This window comes from Bufo bufo, chromosome 11 (genome assembly GCF_905171765.1).
Source record: "Bufo bufo chromosome 11, aBufBuf1.1, whole genome shotgun sequence".
Classification (NCBI taxonomy): domain Eukaryota; kingdom Metazoa; phylum Chordata; class Amphibia; order Anura; family Bufonidae; genus Bufo; species Bufo bufo.
This window is the reverse complement of record NC_053399.1, coordinates 53,570,414-53,588,753: the sequence shown is the minus strand read 5'-3', so window position 1 is coordinate 53,588,753 and position 18,340 is coordinate 53,570,414. Positions and strand designations below refer to the sequence as shown.

Genomic DNA, 18,340 nt, shown 5'->3' with positions numbered 1-18,340 from the left:
ATAATAGCACAAAAGAAAATCATAAGAAAGATGCCCTGGAATTGTTATTATATGGTGAAAGCAAGCAGTTACCACAACAGACAAGTCAGAAGAAGGACGGCTCCTCTCTAACGGGCACAGGTCTTGCCCACATGCATTATTATAGCATATGAACGTCATGGTCCATTCATTTGTACTGCCAGAATGTAGTACAACATTTCCCTGCTGCAGTCACTGATCACAGCTCTCCGCTAATGATTAAAATAAAAAGCAGCTATGAAAATAAGCAAGCGTTACCCAAAGAGAGTAACATGTATAATACTACAACACCTGCCCGCGCATACCCACTATACTGTGAGCTACATGTAGACAGTTACCAGGCTGTTGAAGCAGTGATCCAAGAACAGAAGCAGAACTGTGCGCTCATGTAAGGAGAAGTCCGTCTCCGACTCTTCAGCCACGGATGCCTCTCTTATGCTCTTGAAGAAAGAGGGGAACTGCTCGGGTTTCTTCTTAAAGGTCTGAAAAATATAGCTTGAAATATTAACACAAGAGCAACTTCTCTACTTGCTGCAGCGTGCGGACGGAAACTGGCAGGGGACCCGGAAAGTGTCAGCACAGGAGCCGGGGAACGGTAAGGAGAGCATGTACGGTAGGAAATCTTGACTGCAGGGTCACACTACGCAAAGGGTATGTTTTAAGTCCGTCACATGCAGAATTTCACCGTTTCAAGCAAATCCAGAATCATGTTCTATTAAATTATCAAATTAACTGATTTAAAGAATATTTGCCCAAACATATTACATCCATGTTAAATAACGCAATTGTCAATACCTTACAGATCTTACCTCCCAGGCAGGGACATTCTCCCGAAATTTCTCATTTACCATACAGCAAATGGACATAAGGTAGGCTTTGCTTGAAACTTCAAGTGAGTAATTCAACCACAGGTAATTTTCCAAGTACTGACTGATTAAAGTGCAAAGAAAAACGGTTTAGGATTTCACATGAAGATAAAAAAATAAATAAAAAAAAAGGCTAAAATTTTTAACATGCATTTACTATCGTCCGTATCCGTTTTTAGCAGTCCCCATTAACAAGTGCAACCTATGGATCACACAGCCAGGCAGGGACCTAACTGCATTGTCATAGGGAGTACAACTCAAGTGTCAAGTGCTAAACTTGCCAGAAACTTTACAAAGTAGACATATTCCTTAAAGCAATAAATAATGGGTTTAGTAGTTAGTAGGAGGTTGAACATATAGCAAAAGGTCTGGGTTGTTAACAATATACTTTTAACACCAGACTCTCAAATTATTAAAACCGTTTCCAGGAACAGCACAGAATAGTTGTTTTTTACTGAACCAGACATGTTCTGACATCCACCATGACGGCATGCCATGAGAGATGACTCGGCTCCAACCAGGTCGGGACAGGAAGATAAATTTGACCCTCCTCCGGCTCCTCCTCAGTGTCTTTCTGAACCAACAGCCTAGAGTCTTTTACCATTCACACCAACACATAGCTCCACCTATATAGTATCCTACACTTATATATCTATAAAAAAATATATATTATATAACAAAAAAAAACTAAAAACTAAGTGTGTGTATATATATATATATATATATATATATATATATATACACACACACACACACACACACACACACACACACATACATACACAGGGTTTTTTTTTTGGGGGGGGATCCCATGCAGTCATGGAGGATTCATGAAAAGGTTTTTCCCTTTCATCCTCCATGACGGCATACCACGAGATAACAGATTAATCTTGTTCAGGGAGGGACTATGGCCTGCAATACCTTCCTACCTAAGGAAAGCTCCTGACTAGCTCTAGTATCTACTCTGACGTGTGAGGGATTGACCACGTCGCTTCCCTACAGATCTGCTCTTACGAAGCGCTTGCTCTTTCGGCCCAGGATGTTGCGACAGATCTTGTAGAGTGAGCTGTGAACGACTTTGGAGGAGATACCCCAAAGACTTATAGGATTCCAATATGGCCATTTTTATCCATCTGGACAAAGAATTCTTCGTGGCTTTGTGTCCTTTATGTGCCCCACTGAACTGCACAAACAAACAATCAGTTTTCCTAAAGGGCTTTGTGGTCTCTACGTACGTCTAATCTGTGAAATCTCTCCTCTCCATCTGATTTTGGGTCTGGACAAAAAGATGGAACGATGATCTCCTCCTGTCTGTGAACATTAGATACCACTTTAGGAAGGAAGGAATTATCCAAACTAAAAACAATCCTGTCTGGAAAGACCACGCAAAATGGTTCCACTATTTTTAGAGCCTGGATCTCACTTACTCTACGTGCTGAGGTAATTGCTACTAAAAATTGTGGTTTTAGGGTCACATATTTTAGGGAGGCCTCCGAAAGGGGTTCAAAGGGGGAACTCGTCAGGCCTGACAAAACTAAATTAAGATCCCAGTGAGGAACAGTAGGTCTTAAGAAGGGCCTTAATCTATCTGCCCCTTTCAAAAACCGAACAACCCATGGATAGTCCGCAATTTTTTCATCAAACACTGAACTCAATGCTGATACATGTACCCTTAGGCCCCTTTCACACGGGCGTTGCGGATTGGGGCCAGATGCGTTTAGGGATAATGGTGCGATTTTGACACTAAAACAAGTCAGTTTTCACTGCGATTGCGTTGCAGGTTTGTGTTTTTTCCGCACGGGTGCAAAACATTGTAATGCGTTTTGCACGCGCGTAAGAAAAATCGGCATGTTTGGTACCCAGACCAGAACGGTGAGCGCTGTGTCTGCAGCGATCTAGAAGGCAGGGACACCTGGGCACTGTCCCTGCCTTGTCTTAGGGTTGCCCTGCTGTCACTGACAGCAGGCAACCCGATCAGCAGCTGCACGATTAGCGTGCAGCGGCTATTTCTGAAAGGACGTTCTAAAACGTGCTTTCAGAAATAGACGTCCACCCATAGGACGTTTATATCCTATGGGCGGACGTGAAGCGGTTAACCCCTCCAGCCCTATTGTACTATGCATTCTGTATTAAGAATGCTATTATTTTCCCTTATAACCATGTTATAAGGGAAAATAATAATGATCGGGTCCCCATGCCGATAGTCTCCTAGCAACAGTGCGTGAAAATCGCACGGCATCCGCACTTGCTTGCGATTTTCACGCAGCTCCATTCACTTCTATGGGGCCTGCGTTTTGTGAAAAACGCAGAATATAGAACATGCTGCGATTTTTATGCAACGCACAAGTGATGCGTGAAAATCACTGCTCGTGTGCACAGCCCCATAGAAATGAATGGGTCCGAATTTAGTGCGGGTGCAATGCGTTCACGTCACGCATTGCACCCGCGCGGAAAACTCGCTCGTGTGAAAGGGGCCTTAAAGAGGATCTTTGACCCATTATGACAATGTGAACTAAGTATACAGACATGTAGAGCGGCGCCCGGGGATCTCACTGCACTTACTATTATCCCCGGGCGCCGCTCCGTTCTCCTGCTATGCCCTCCGGTATCTCCGCTCACTAAGTTATAGTAGGCGGAGATTTCAGTCACTAAGTTATGGTAGGCGGAGTCTGCCCTTGTTCTGCTGTAGCGCTGGCCAATCGCAGCGCAGAGCTCACAGCCTGGGAGGTTCTTTTCTCCCAGGCTGTGAGCTCTGCAATGCGATTGGCCAGCGCTACAGCAAAACAAGGGCAGACTCCGCCTACCATAACTTAGTGAACGAAGATACCGGAGGACATACCGGGAGAACGGAGCGGCGCCCGGGGATAATAGTAAGTGCAGTGAGATCCCCGGGCGCCGCTCTACATGTCTGTATACTTAGTTCACATTGTCATAATCGGTGAAAGGTCTAAGGTAATTGGACGCAACCCTTTATCAAATCCTGTTTGCAGGAATCCTAAAATTGCCTGGATTGAGAATCTCTGAGAGGAGTTCCCCGACTGATTACACCAACCACAGAATCTTTTCCAGATTTTGAAGTAAATCTTGGAGGTAACTTCCTTCCTGCTGGCTGACATGGTGTCAATTATGGCATCCGATAAGCCCTTGGACTTCAATGTTACCCTCCCAGGTTCCAGATGTAGTCTAGTGAAGCGGTAGAAAAACTACAGAGCTGCTTTGATTCAACAGACTGGAATATATTCAAACAATCCACCAGTGACCTAAACGAATACACTGACGCTGTGACATCATATAATCACCTTTTGCGAAGAGTCCTGCATCCCCATCAAAAAGTGCACCAGGTACAACAACGATAAACCCTGGTTTACATTGCATCTGAGGAAGGGCGTATCATACAGGTGATAACGTCCTCTACAAATACAAGCTGCAGAAGGCTATCACTGCCACAAAAAAACGATTATTCAAAAAGACTTGAAGAAAATTGTTGCAAAATGGAGTCTTCCACAATATGGAAGTCTCTACATCAAATTACCAAGTACAGAAGGAAAGCCCCACAATCATTAGACAACCTGCAGCTTGCAAATGAGCTGAACACATTCTATTGCAGGCTTGATACAACCAACAATAGCCATCCACTCCTAGTCAATTCACATCATTTCCATCTCTGTTCCAACAGGCAAACCGAGCGCTCCAGCCAGTAACGTCTCCACCCCTGCGGTGCCTCAGCATCTACACAACACAGGATGTCGGCCATAATCCACTGACCTGTCCCCAAAATGGCATCCACTATCATTATGCCAATTAGATGTCAACTATCTTTTCAAAAGACCAAATATTAAGAAAGCAGCGGGCCCAGACTCTGACTGCGAAATGTCTGAAATTCTGCGCTGATCAGCTAGCCTTAGTTTTCACAGACATATTTAAATCATCTCTGGAACTCTCAATGGTCCCTGCCTGTTTTAAAAGCTCAACCATTGTCCCAGTTCCTAAAAAATCAAAACGACTATAGGCCTGTTGCCCTTACCTCATTGGTCATGAAAGCATTTGAAAAATTGATAAAGGCTCACCTGAAATCCATCACAGATCCTCTGCTGGACTCTCTGCAATTTGCCTACAGGTCTAATAGATCTGCAGATGTATACATGTGTATGCATTATGTACTAGAACATGTAGACTCCCCGGGAACCTATGCCAGAATGTTATTTGTGGATTTCAGCTCTGCATTTAATACCATAATACCATCGCTGTTACACAGCAAGCTCTCCCACCTACACATACCTCAATCCATCTGCAAATGGATACCCAATTTCTTAACTGACAGGAGACAGCAGGTTAGACTTGGGAAACACACCTCGAGCTCCCCAGGGCTGTGTGCTTTCCCCACTGCTCTACTCACTGTACACCAATGACTACATCTCCACAGACCCATCTGTCAAGGTTCTTAAGTTTGCAGATGACACAACAGTAGTTGGTCTCCTACTAAATGGGGATGAGTCTGCATATAGGCATGAAGTGAGACAGCTTTCCACGTGGTGAAGCAACAACAACTTGGAACTTAATGCTCTTAAGACCATGGAGATGATAATAGACTTTAGGAGATCTCCCCCCCCCAGTATAGATCTACAGTAACCCAAGTAGAGTCATTCAAGTTTCTTGGGACCACAATTTCCAACAACCTAAAATGGAACAACAATACTGTCCGAAGCCTTCTCTAAAATATTTTCTAAATCCTAGTCAAACATAAATTTTCCGTGAAAGGGCAAACTACATAGTTTCATCTTGGAACTGATGTCACCCCTCCAAGATTTTAACCAAAGCGCCCTTCTGGCCACTGCTGCTAGACCCGAGTTTCTTCTTCCTAATCTGACCGACTCTGCTGTGGAATCAGACAGAAAGCCCACCACTTTTAGTAAGAGGGGAAAGGAATCTTTAAGGAAGTCATAAGTTGCCCCTTCTTTCAGAAGCGATTCCAACTGTGATAACCATCTTTTGAGGGATCTAGAAACGGATGCGGCAGCTAAATTTGGTTTGAATAAAGCTGTTGCAGCCGCCCAGGTTTTCTTTAAACTTGAATTAATTTTCTTGTCCATGGGATCTTTAAGGGACCCCATGTCCTCATAGGGTAGGGCATTTGTCCCTTTCACTAATTTTGATAGGGAAACATCTACCTTTGGACAAGATGAAAACAACGCCACATCCTCCTCGCTAAATGGAAGGAGACGTCTCATCGTTTTTGGGACAAATAACTTCCTATCTGGAGCTATCCATTCTCTTTTTATTAGCTCCTGCATATTTTTGTGGACCGGAAAAAAATCTCCTTTTCTTTTGTTCCAGTCCACTAAATATTCGATCTTGCACGGACCTCTGGATCTTTTCATCTGAGAGATCCATGGTCGTCCTGACGGCCTTAATTAACTCCTTAGTATCTTAAGAGGAGAAAAAAAAAAGAAACTTTTAAATTCTGAATCAGACCCAGAAGAATCAGAGGAGACAAGACCTTCTGAATCCGATTCCTGATCTGACTCTGAAGATGATGAACTAGAGCAGGCATGCACAACCTGCAGCCCCCCAGCTGTAGTAAAACTACCATTCCCACAATGCCCTGCTGTAGGCTGTTCGGGCATGCTGGGGGTTGTAGTTTTGCAACAGCTGGAGGGCCACAGGTTGAGCATGCCTGAACTAGAGTAACTTATTTTTGGTTCTCTATGTTTTGACGTAGATAAACCAGGGGTAGGCATAGGATTTTCAGACAAGGCTGCCCGCATTTCTGCCCTGATTACGTCTCTTAATTCCTCTCTAATAGATGGAACCAAATCTTTTGCCATATTAGAGGTACATTTGCTGCAGAGTTTTTTTTGTATATGAATCAGGTAATTTTACAGAGCATATAACACGTTTCTTAGTTTTTGGACTAGGCTTAGCTCTCTGAGCCCCATCCTCATCACTCTGCACGCATACAGGAAGAGAAGGAGACCGAGGTACAAGGGGGTTAGCATAAGTAAATATATACAGCATTCTCCCCAAGAGACTTTTAGTGACTTACAATAGTTGGCCCCTGTGAGGTCTCCATTTGGACTGCACCAGGTTCAGACATGTTTACCTTATTTCTACCTCTGCCCCCTTTAAATACTCTCACCTGCAGACCTCAGATCAGAGGGCGATATCCGCCTTGATTCTGCGTGCCAAATATAGCTCCGCCCCCTCAGCGTGCGTTCCACAGACTGGAAGTACATCTTGGAATGCACGTGGAAAGCCCCGACATCGCAAGTGCCGAAAGTATCGGGCTCCTTATATACCCAACTAGGGCACGGGTGCTGCCTGCTTCCCTCATGTGGAAGGCATTTCTTCTCTTACCCGCCTCTGCCTGCCTTAAACAGAGCGCAGCCTCACCGCAAGTGCCATAAGGATAATTAGTCTCCACCTGGAGGGACAGGAAGACACTGAGGAGGAGCCGGAGGAGGGTCAAATTCATCTTCCTGTCCCTACCTGGTTGGAGGCGAGTCATCTCTCATGCTGTCATGGAGGATGAAAGGGAAAAAAATGATTATCCCCTTTACTCATTTTACAAATAAAATAATAAAATAAATAAATAAATATCACTGGTATCACTGAAAATCTAAATAAAGGTATAAACTTTAAAGTATAACTGTCGTATTTTTTTTTTTTTTTTTTTTTGGAGTATTGGATTGTGGTGATTAATATCACCTTGGTGGTCCTATTTCAACTTTTCACTATGTATTCAATTACCCCTTAATACCACATTTTTGTTCCCTATACTGCCTACTTTTACCTGTGCTTAAAATAGGGTTGCTAGGCATGGTCCGTCTATCTGTTGAAGGACGGACAGGTCACGTCACATTACTGACAGCCAGGGACTGTAAGTAAATGATTAAAGCCAGGTCCTCCCCAGCAGCTGATAACAGTGCCTGGGCTGTGTGCACTTCTCCCTGTCCCTGCGCTTGGCAGACGCTCCCTCACTCAGCAGAGCTGGAGAATGCAGAGTTGGAGCAGCGCAGATCAGGGAAGGGAGATATGCCATCTGCTCAGTGTATAAATGAAAGCAACATGTGGTAAGAGGACCCCTTTGTGCTGCAGGAGATTAACCCTTTAGGGGGGAGGGCTCTGGTTACTGACACTTTTGGGGGGCTATTGTTACTGGCTAGTGAGGGCAGGCGGGATTAGCCTCAGGGTGAGGGCAGTGGCGGCCATCTTAACTGAATAGTGAGATTGCAGTTTTATGCAGACTGGTTGCTAAGGGCTGAATCTTATTAAATATGGGGTAAGTCAGTCTAATAGTAACCGATTCTGGAATATCATATTATTAGTAACTACATATATGAAAATTTAAATTAGGGCCTAAATGTGACAGTTATCCTTTAAGGCTACATGCACACGTCCGTTTTAAGACCAATAGTAGTCTATAGGGTTATTCACACGGCAGTTTTACGGTCAGTGAAAAATAGACATCAACAAGCATGTTCTGTCTTGTCCATTTGACGCTGACCAATTGCCCCCATACAACTGAATGGGTCCGTTTTTTAACGTTCGTTTCTCAGAAAGGCATCAGTGATAAAAACGTCCGTTAAAAATGGCAGTTTTTAACGGACGGTTTTTTTTTCACTGACGGGTACATGCCCAGTATGGATTAGTTTCTTATTCTTGCATGACTCATGACTGATATCGTTTACTATCACTTAATATTTCTTTGTGACCATCACTTAAAATGCCTAAACTAGTAAAATATAAAAAGTTTCCCATACGGTGATCGCTGGAAGAGGGGGAAAAAAAGAAATAAATAAATATTAAAAATACCTGAATCTACCTTTTTTTGGTCACTTTGCTCAAAAAGTCATACATAGTCAGAAATACAGATGTAGCCAGCATTCAGAGTCCTCCCGCCTGCAGTCTTTTAGCTGGGAGGGGGAGAGGGGGACACCATTCAGACGACAGGTTCGGGTAACAGACCCCTGCAGATGCAGCATTTATTGCCTATCTGGTGGGCAGGTGATCTATGCTCCTGGCTGGAAGCCCTGCCTAACCATTGGACTGACAAGTGCTCATACTAGAATAAGCATAATATAAAGAAAAGCGCAGCCTTCTCAGAATTTTGGAGAGAAGGCTGGAATTGTGTGCAGCCCTCTACATTAAAGTCTATGGAAGTTATGGAAAGAGCTCAGCAAGCATCACCCGACAGAGGTGGGGCAAGCAACCATCAGACATTTAATGGTGGACCCGTCACCTCTCCTGACAGAGCTGTGTTAGTAACTACTTGCATTCCCCATGTAATAACAATTCTGGAGCATCTATTCTTATGACTATGTCGTGCTATTCCTGTATTATTCCTGATAGAAGTAATGAGCAAATTGCTAGAAGTCTGCAATGAAGGTCCAGATGGGTGTTACCAGTTGGGGATGTGTACCTGCACAGTTCGACACTGGCAGCAGTCATTAGATAATGTCAGACTGTGCAGGGGAAAAAAAACAACTGGTAGCGCCCAACTGGACCATTATTGCAAATGCTGACGATTCATTCATAAACTTCTGCGTGGAACAACACGGAGTTAAATGAGAAGCTGCTCTGTAATTGTTACTACATGGGGAACGCCAGCAGATGTCAGGAGAGGTGACAGGTATGGTATGACTATACCATAAATAAGAGGGCACTACTCCCTCCCTTGTATTACAGTAGGCCCTCGTGTGGTGAAACAAGCAAATTTGCTGCATTAAGTGAAATCCGTGATGAAAATCCATAACAGAAAATGACGAGCTGAGGATCTATACATCTTACACAGGATGCGGATAAAATTCCATGCACATGCCTGGTACAGTAATCAAGTCAGAGATCTGCCCTTAAAGAGACAGCATACAGTGAGGAGACTCAGATGAGGGTGGACTATGGCTAACCGTCCATATTTCACTACGGAGCGCAGGGTAGAAGGGGACAGCTGCTTCGGAAGATACTAGGAACACGTCCTCAGAGATATTTCTGGACCAGACGGCCTGTGTAACCGCAATGAACTGTGCATATAATGGCATCAGACCCCGGTACCTCAGACAGCAAATCCTCCGCAGTTACATGAAACATACCATTAAATCCCGTGTGTGTGTACAAAGCAAGGGTCCTACCTGAACTCCAGGAGCATTATCTTCCTTATAGCAAATCTGTCATAGAAAATATAGAAGAGCAGTAAGTTACACCTTCCACACGAGAAGAACACCTACCACCTGGTGACGGACACAATACCGCACACATCAGAAATGGATGAACCACTGGGGTCATTTATCAAACTGGTGGAAAGTAGAACGGACTTCGGTGGAATCGGATTGGTTGCTATGGACAACTAATTCACTTCTACTTACACTAGTTTGATAAATGACCCCACATGTTTTTATGTTTAATATATTCTTTTCAATTTTTGGCGAGTTTTTTTTTTCATGTAGTTATAGTTAAAAAGAAATTGTACATAATCCAGAGGTTTTCACACAGGCCGCTAGGTGTAATAAGATAGGATGTCCTCCTCTGGGATTTCCAAGCCTTTATAACCCATGATTCATAACCTGATAAAATCAGTATTTGATAGGTGGGGGTCCAGGACCCCTGCCGATCAGCTGTTTGAGAAGGTAGAGGCCTCCTCTCAGCTCTTCCTAGGACAGTGACGACACGTTCATTGGTCACGAGGCCTAGGAGCCGGTATACCATGTGCGGCGCTGTGCTTGGTAAGCTGAGCTCACAGGAGAGCCGGAGCCTTCTCAAACAGCTGATCGGCGGGGTCCCAGGTGTCAGACTCCTACAGATCAGATACTGGTGACCTATCCAAAGTTATCAGCCCCCTTTTTTTTTTTTAAGCTTGACGGTTATCTGCTAGGAGTAAACAATAAAGGCTCCAACTGAATGACAGCAAGCAGTGATCTTAAAAAGAGTGAGCCATTCACAGAGAAAGTATACATTTCTTGGAGAATAATTTGTATTTGCTGAAAACCCTAATCCCCAGTAATTATTAAAGAGGAACTGTAAGTGAGTTGGTACATAATACTTTAACAAACTTATATAAAGCGGGAAATGTACTACGTCTCTAGGACAGCGTTCTGGTGAAAATACCGACAATCTCCATGTCTGCGACTTTTTAAACTCCACTTGCGACAAATTTTGGCTCGGAGGTGCTGTAGATTTCAGATTAGGTGGACAGACTGCCGGATGATTGTGCCTAATACATGACGAGGCCTGCACCTCATCATAAACTAGGCGCATCTTCCGGCAGCGCGGGGGAGATCACAGAAAACCGTAAATGGTTGGCCTATGATAAATCTCCTATACCTAGTTACTGATGTATTTTCAGCCTTAGTTACTTTTCATTGGCCGACTTTTGCCATGTTTGCTGTGTGCACAGGAATTCAACCTGTCTATTCAGTCCTATGAGGGCCAAGATGCCAGTTTCATAGTAATGAACAGAGACTGACTGCGACAGTCGGAGAGTCTCATCGGGGGACATGGACTGCCTATTACAGCTACAGAGTATAAGGGTGGGCAATGCCAACTTAATCATTTATATGCCCAGACCAACAGGAGGCAAAATCAGAGCCTCAGACCAATGAAGAAAGAACGGAAAACAGGACAAATCCATTTACCGAGACTTGATAATTTCCTTGAAGTATATGTCTTCTATAACCTGTGGAATAAAACAAACGAATATGAAAGGATTAAAGGGAAATACGATGCAAACCATGGCTGCAAAACACCAGCAATGATCCAATCTTTGCCTCTACTCAACCAACTAATGAGGACACGGATAAGAATATGAAGACAGGACGGGAAGGGCTTTCAAGTAGCCGCATGTGGTCAGTAAGTGATCAAGTCAGGAACCGTCAGCCATCTTATATATCACTTACAATAATTATCACATTAATAAGAAAAACAAAAGCTGATATACAGTTAGGTCCAGAAATATTTGGACAGTGACAGGTTTAGGCTTCCATTGAGAGCTCCTTTAACCGCATGTTGTGGGTTCACAGCAACAGCTTCTAAATGCCCCACCTGGTACAGTTATATAATCAATATGGGCTTAAAGTGCTGACTCAGCCTTAATTTGAGGGTATTCACATCCTAATTGTAGGCCAGGTTTAGTAATTACAGCTCATTAATATGTAGCCGTCTCTTTTTCAAGGGAATGAAGGTAATTTTACAATTATATCAATAGCTATTTGATGGGCTGCATGGGCTATTCCCTTGTTAATAATTATCCATTAAGCAGGTAAAAGGTCTGGAGTTGATTCCAGGTGTGGCATTTGCATTTTGAAGCTGTTGCTTCGAACCCACAACATGCGGTCAAAGGAGCTCTTAATGGAAGTGAAACAGACCATCATTAGCCTGAAAAAAATAATAAAAAAATCCATCAGAGAAATATCGGAAATATTAGGAGTGACCAAAGCAAAGGTTTTGTACATTCTAGTAAATAAAGAGCGCACTGGTGAGCCTGGACGTCCACCGAAGACAACACTGGTGGATGATCACAGAAACCTTTCCATGGTGAAAAAAAAAAACCTTCACAACATTCACCCAAGTGAATAACACTGTACAAGACATATGGTTTATCAGTATCTAAGACGACCATGAAGAGAAGACTTATACAGAGGGTTCACCGCAGGGTGCAAACCATTAATGAGCCTAAAAAATACAAAGGATAGATTACACTTTGCCAAAAAACATTTAAAGAAGCCGGCCCAGTTCTGGAACAGCATTTTTTGGATGGATGAAACTAAGATCAACCTGTACCTGTACCAGAATGATAGGAAGAAGAAAGTATGGAGAAGGCTTGTAACCGCTCATAATCCAAAGCACACCACATCTGCTGTAAAACATGGTGGACGCAATGTGATGCCATGGGCATGCATGGCTTCCAATAGCAAAAGTCCACTAGTGTTCATTGCTGATGTGACTGAAGACCGAAGCAACCGGATGAATTCTGAAGTGTACAGGGATATTCTTTCTGCTCAGATTCAACCAAATGCAGGAAGGTTGATTGGACAGCAGAGGTCACAATAACGCCTGTACAAGTGTCAGACGCCTGTTCAGGCCATTTTACTCCCTGGAAAAAGTCTAAGGCGTACCAATACGTACCATACATCACACGCATGTATGTAGTGAATGCAGACAGGCTATTATAGCCAAGTGGTAAAGTACAGGGAAGATCCTCCATATTGGACTGGACTTTATAACTTCACTATAATAGCTTGATGTTATTTAGACCAGTAATGGTTCCCTGCATAAATCCCCACAATTTAGGCCCCGTTCACATCACCACTATTTATTTCTGTTGTTCTTCTCATCTAATGGAGCAGAACAACGAAAACAACGGAAGTGCTGGATCGGGCACGTAAGGCTGGGTTTTTGTCATACGATCAACATACACAACAGATCCATCACCATGGAGTTCCATAGTAACAAAACAAAACAAAACAAAAAAAAAGGGAGGACTCTGCAGGACGAGAAAGTGTAGTGTACCACGTTTTTCCATCCTCCACTGTCCAGCAAAAAAACATGTAGGCTAACGCATCATTTTTTAAATTTTTTTTACAATGGAATTCTATGATGACATGCCACAGTACGGTGTCTGGCAATGTATATACGTTTTTAGTGTATGCAATTAATATGTGCCAAAAGTGTCATGTGAACACGGCCTAACTGAACAGACCCCGCTTACTATGATGGAGTCCGTTCAGTTTCCATCCACAAGCCTGTCTTTTTACCAGACCAAAAAAGTGCTGCATACAAGGCTTTATTGTCCGGTGTTTAGACAGAATCTGCGACAGAGGCTCCAAACGCAGATGTGAGCGGGTGTAGGCAGATACAGTTGCAAGAAAAAGTATGTGAACCCTTTGGAATGATATGGATTTCTGCACAAATTGGTCATAAAATGTGATCTGATCTTCATCTAAGTCACAACAATAGACAATCACAGTCTGCTTAAACTAATAACACACAAAGAATTAAATGTTACCATGTTTTTATTGAACACACCATGTAAACATTCACAGTGCAGGTGGAAAAAGTATGTGAACCCTTGGATTTAATAACTGGTTGAACCTCTTTTGGCAGCAATAACTTCAACCAAACTTTTCCTGTAGTTGCAGATCAGACGTGCACAACGGTCAGGAGTAATTCTTGACCATTCCTCTTTACAGAACTGTTTCAGTTCAGCAATATTCTTGGGATGTCTGGTGTGAATCGCTTTCTTGAGGTCATGCCACAGCATCTCAATCGGGTTGAGGTCAGGACTCTGACTGGGCCACTCCAGAAGGCGTATTTTCTTCTGTTTAAGCCATTCTGTTGTTGATTTACTTCTATGCTTTGGGTCGTTGTCCTGTTGCAACACCCATCTTCTGTTGAGCTTCAGCTGGTGGACAGATGGCCTTAAGTTCTCCAGCAAAATGTCTTGATAAACTTGGGAATTCATATTTCCTTCGATGATAGCAATCCGCCCAGGCCCTGACGCAGCAAAGCAGCCACAAACCATGATGCCCCCACCACCATACTTCACAGTTGGGATGAGGTTTTGATGTTGGTGTGCTGTGCCTCTTTTTCTCCACACATAGTGTTGTGTGTTTCTTCCAAACAACTCAACTTTGGTTTCATCTGTCCACAGAATATTTTGCCAGTACTGCTGTGGAACATCCAGGTGCTCTTGTACAAACTGTAAATGTGCAGCAATGGTTTTTTTGGACGGCAGTGGCTTCCTCTGTGGTATCCTCCCATGAAATCCATTCTTGTTTAGTGTTTTACGTATCATAGATTCGCTAACAGGGATGTTAGCATATGCCAGAGACTTTTGTAAGTCTTTAGCTGACACTCTAGGATTCTTCTTCACCTCATTGAGCAGTCTGCGCTGTGCTCTTGCAGTCATCTTTACAGGACGGCCTCTCCTAGGGAGAGTAGCAGCAGTGCTGAACTTTCTCCATTTATAGACAATTTGTCTTACCGTGGACTGATGAACAGCAAGGCTTTTGGAGATACTTTTATAACCCTTTCCAGCTTTATGCAAGTCAACAATTCTTAATCGTAGGTCTTCTGAGAGCTCTTTTGTGCGAGGCAACATTCACATCAGGCAATGCTTCTTGTGAAAAGCAAACCCAGAACTGGTGTGTGTTTTTTATAGGGCAGGGCAGCTGTAACCAACACCTCCAATCTCATCTCATTGATTGGACTCCAGTTGGCTGACACCTCACTCCAATTAGCTCTTGGAGATGTCATTAGTCTAGGGCAGTGATGGCTAACCTTGGCACTCCAGCTTTGGTAAAACTACAACTCCCAAGATGCCCCCCTTGCTTGGCTGCTCTTAGAACTCTATAGAAATAAATGGAGAATGCTGGGAGTCGTAGTTTCACCACAGCTGGAGTGCCGAGGTTATCCATCACTGGTCCAAGGGTTCACATACTTTTTCCACCTGCACTGTGAATGTTTACATGGTGTGTTCAATAAAAACATGGTAACATTTAATTCTTTGTGTGTTATTAGTTTAAGCAGACTGTGATTGTCTATTGTTGTGACTTAGATGAAGATCAGATCACATTTTATGACCAATTTGTGCAGAAATCCATATCATTCCAAAGGGTTCACATACTTTTTCTTGCAACTGTATATTATGTATTTGAATTACTGCAAATTTCATATTCCTCCTCGGGTAAAAATACTCCTCAAAAATGGTCGGAGGAGTATTTTTACTCTTCTGGAAAAAATGTAGTGCGACCTCTGTTGGACAGCACTTCACAGTATGGACAAAGACCCAAAACATACTGTGAAAGCAACCCAGGAGTTTTTTTTTTTTTTTTTAAGGCAAAGAATAGGAATGTACTGCAATGGCTGAGTCAATCACCAGATCTCAACCCAATCGAGCATACATAACCCATTTAAGCAAGTGATATCCTATGACTAATGTTAAAAATGAAAATCAGATCATATATAGTATATCATATACATCATATAGTACACGACAATCTCTTTCTAACAAAGCTAGAACCAGCCCTGTACCTCACATGGATCCAGAGATCTACACGTTCATTGCTCTGCTGGATTTATATCAAGCTAAAGGGGAGTGTCTTTTCTGCTGCAGCTCAGGAGGCGTGTCTCAGCTCTCCCCATCACAGCTCAGGAGGCGTGTCTCAGCTCTCCCCATCACAGCTCAGGAGGCGTGTCTCAGCTCTCCCCATCACAGCTCAGGAGGCGTGTCTCAGCTCTCCCCATCACAGCTCAGGAGGCGTGTCTCAGCTCTCCCCATCACAGCTCAGGAGGCGTGTCTCAGCTCTCCCCATCACAGCTCAGGAGGCGTGTCTCAGCTCTCCCTATCACAGCTCAGGAGGCGTGTCTCAGCTCTCCCTATCACAGCTCAGGAGGCGTGTCTCAGCTCTCCCTATCACAGCTCAGGAGGCGTGTCTCAGCTCTCCCTATCACAGCTCAGGAGGCGTGTCTCAGCTCTCCCTATCACAGCTCAGGAGGCGTGTCTCAGCTCTCCCTATCACAGCTCAGGAGGCGTGTCTCAGCTCTCCCTATCACAGCTCAGGAGGCGTGTCTCAGCTCTCCCCATCACAGCTCAGGAGGAGTGTCTCAGCTCTCCCCATCACAGCTCAGGAGGCGTGTCTCAGCTCTCCCCATCACAGCTCAGGAGGCGTGTCTCAGCTCTCCCTATCACAGCTCAGGAGGCGTGTCTCAGCTCTCCCTATCACAGCTCAGGAGGCGTGTCTCAGCTCTCCCTATCACAGCTCAGGAGGCGTGTCTCAGCTCTCCCTATCACAGCTCAGGAGGCGTGTCTCAGCTCTCCCTATCACAGCTCAGGAGGCGTGTCTCAGCTCTCCCTATCACAGCTCAGGAGGCGTGTCTCAGCTCTCCCTATCACAGCTCAGGAGGCGTGTCTCAGCTCTCCCTATCACAGCTCAGGAGGCGTGTCTCAGCTCTCCCTATCACAGCTTAGAAGGCGTGTCTCAGCTCTCCCTATCACAGCTTAGGAGGCGTGTCTCAGCTCTCCCTATCACAGCTCAGGAGGCGTGTCTCAGCTCTCCCTATCACAGCTCAGGAGGCAGTTGAAGGATGAAACTGAGCATGTGCGGCCTTCTCAGTGAGCAGGTCAAAGAAATAAGAAAAAGAACAAACAGCAGATGGCGCTGTACAGATCTATTTTAATGAATGACTCAGTGACTATACTGAATTTGTAATTACATGCTATTACAAAAGAATTCATATCCAGGTGCTTGTTTGAACACTATAGAATATTTTTCGTGGGACGACCCCTTTAAGACAAAACTTAAGGCCCACAAACAAGCAACAACTGAAGACAGCTGCAGTAAAGACCAGGCAAAGCATCACAAAGGAAGAAACCCAGCATTTGGTGATGCCCATGGGTTCCAGACCAGTGATGGCCAGCGAACACATGCGATCTGCCATCTTAACTGACAAGTCTGGCGAGGCACAGGTGACCGCATTTCATTTCAGACCGGCTCGCGCACAGGCAAGGACTTACCTGTGCCTCGCCGGACTTGTCAGTTAAGATGGCAGATCGCATGTGTTCACTGGCGAACACTGCGAACTGGCCATCACTGGTCCAGACTTCAGGCAATCATCGTCTGCAAAGGGTTCTACACAAAGTATTACAAATTAACATTTTATTTATGGCAATGTTAATTTGTCCCCTGAAATGAGGAGGCTTTGTAGAAAAATCGTTGCAATTCCTCAATGCTTTACAGGATATTTTTGTTCAACCCCTTGGAGTAAACCTGAAAGTCTACACTTAACTGCATCTCAGTTGTTTCATTTCAGATCCCATGTGGTGGCATGCAGAGCCCAAGTCATGAAGATTGTGTCACCGTCCAAATATTTCTGGACCATGAACAGGCGACAGATTTATCTGGCGTCAGTTATCTCAGGGAAATAATACAGACAGAATTAAACCCGACCTGTCCAATCCCGGATTTCCTAGGCACTGGAGGAGAACTGGATTGTCATCTCAGACTGGCCATCGATATCTGATTGTCAGGTGTGTGACAGTCTGCAACCCCGCCGATCAGCTCTGACATAAGAGGCTATCCCAAAGTCTCAGTTACATCAGGGGATAAACTATGAAAACATATCACACATTCCAGCCTTACTTACCTTATAATCAAAGGGAAGCTTCTTCTTTGAATGTGGAGCCCAATAGGATTTAGCCAGCTGAAAGGAAGAAGAAAAACTGCCTTAAAAAAACATATTTCCTATTAAAGGGGTTTCCAGTACTTAGATACTGATGTCCTACCCATAGGATAGGTCAGCAACATCAGCTTAGTGGGGGCCCGAAACCCCCACCAATCAGCTGTTTCAGGAAGCCACTGGCCCGGAAATGGTACAGTGCACAGAGCTGGAAGACGGTCCCATCCACGGGTGAATGGGAGCTGAGCTGCAGTACACCAGCCCTGGAAACCACGACGGGCCTTCCATCC

The 18,340-nt window shown here is 44.2% G+C and overlaps 1 protein-coding gene across 1 annotated transcript in view; it reads right to left on the bottom strand.

The window, feature by feature from the left end:
* Positions 1–18,340, bottom strand: part of AQR (aquarius intron-binding spliceosomal factor) — a 127,166-nt gene that overhangs the window by 105,651 nt on the left and 3,175 nt on the right. The window contains exons 2-6 of the mRNA XM_040411358.1: positions 18,018–18,074; positions 11,510–11,550; positions 10,010–10,045; positions 828–948; positions 357–500 (exon numbers count right to left, since the gene is read on the bottom strand). Coding sequence (XP_040267292.1) covers positions 357–500; positions 828–948; positions 10,010–10,045; positions 11,510–11,550; positions 18,018–18,074 — 399 coding nt within the window. The remainder of the gene's footprint in view (positions 1–356; positions 501–827; positions 949–10,009; positions 10,046–11,509; positions 11,551–18,017; positions 18,075–18,340) is intronic.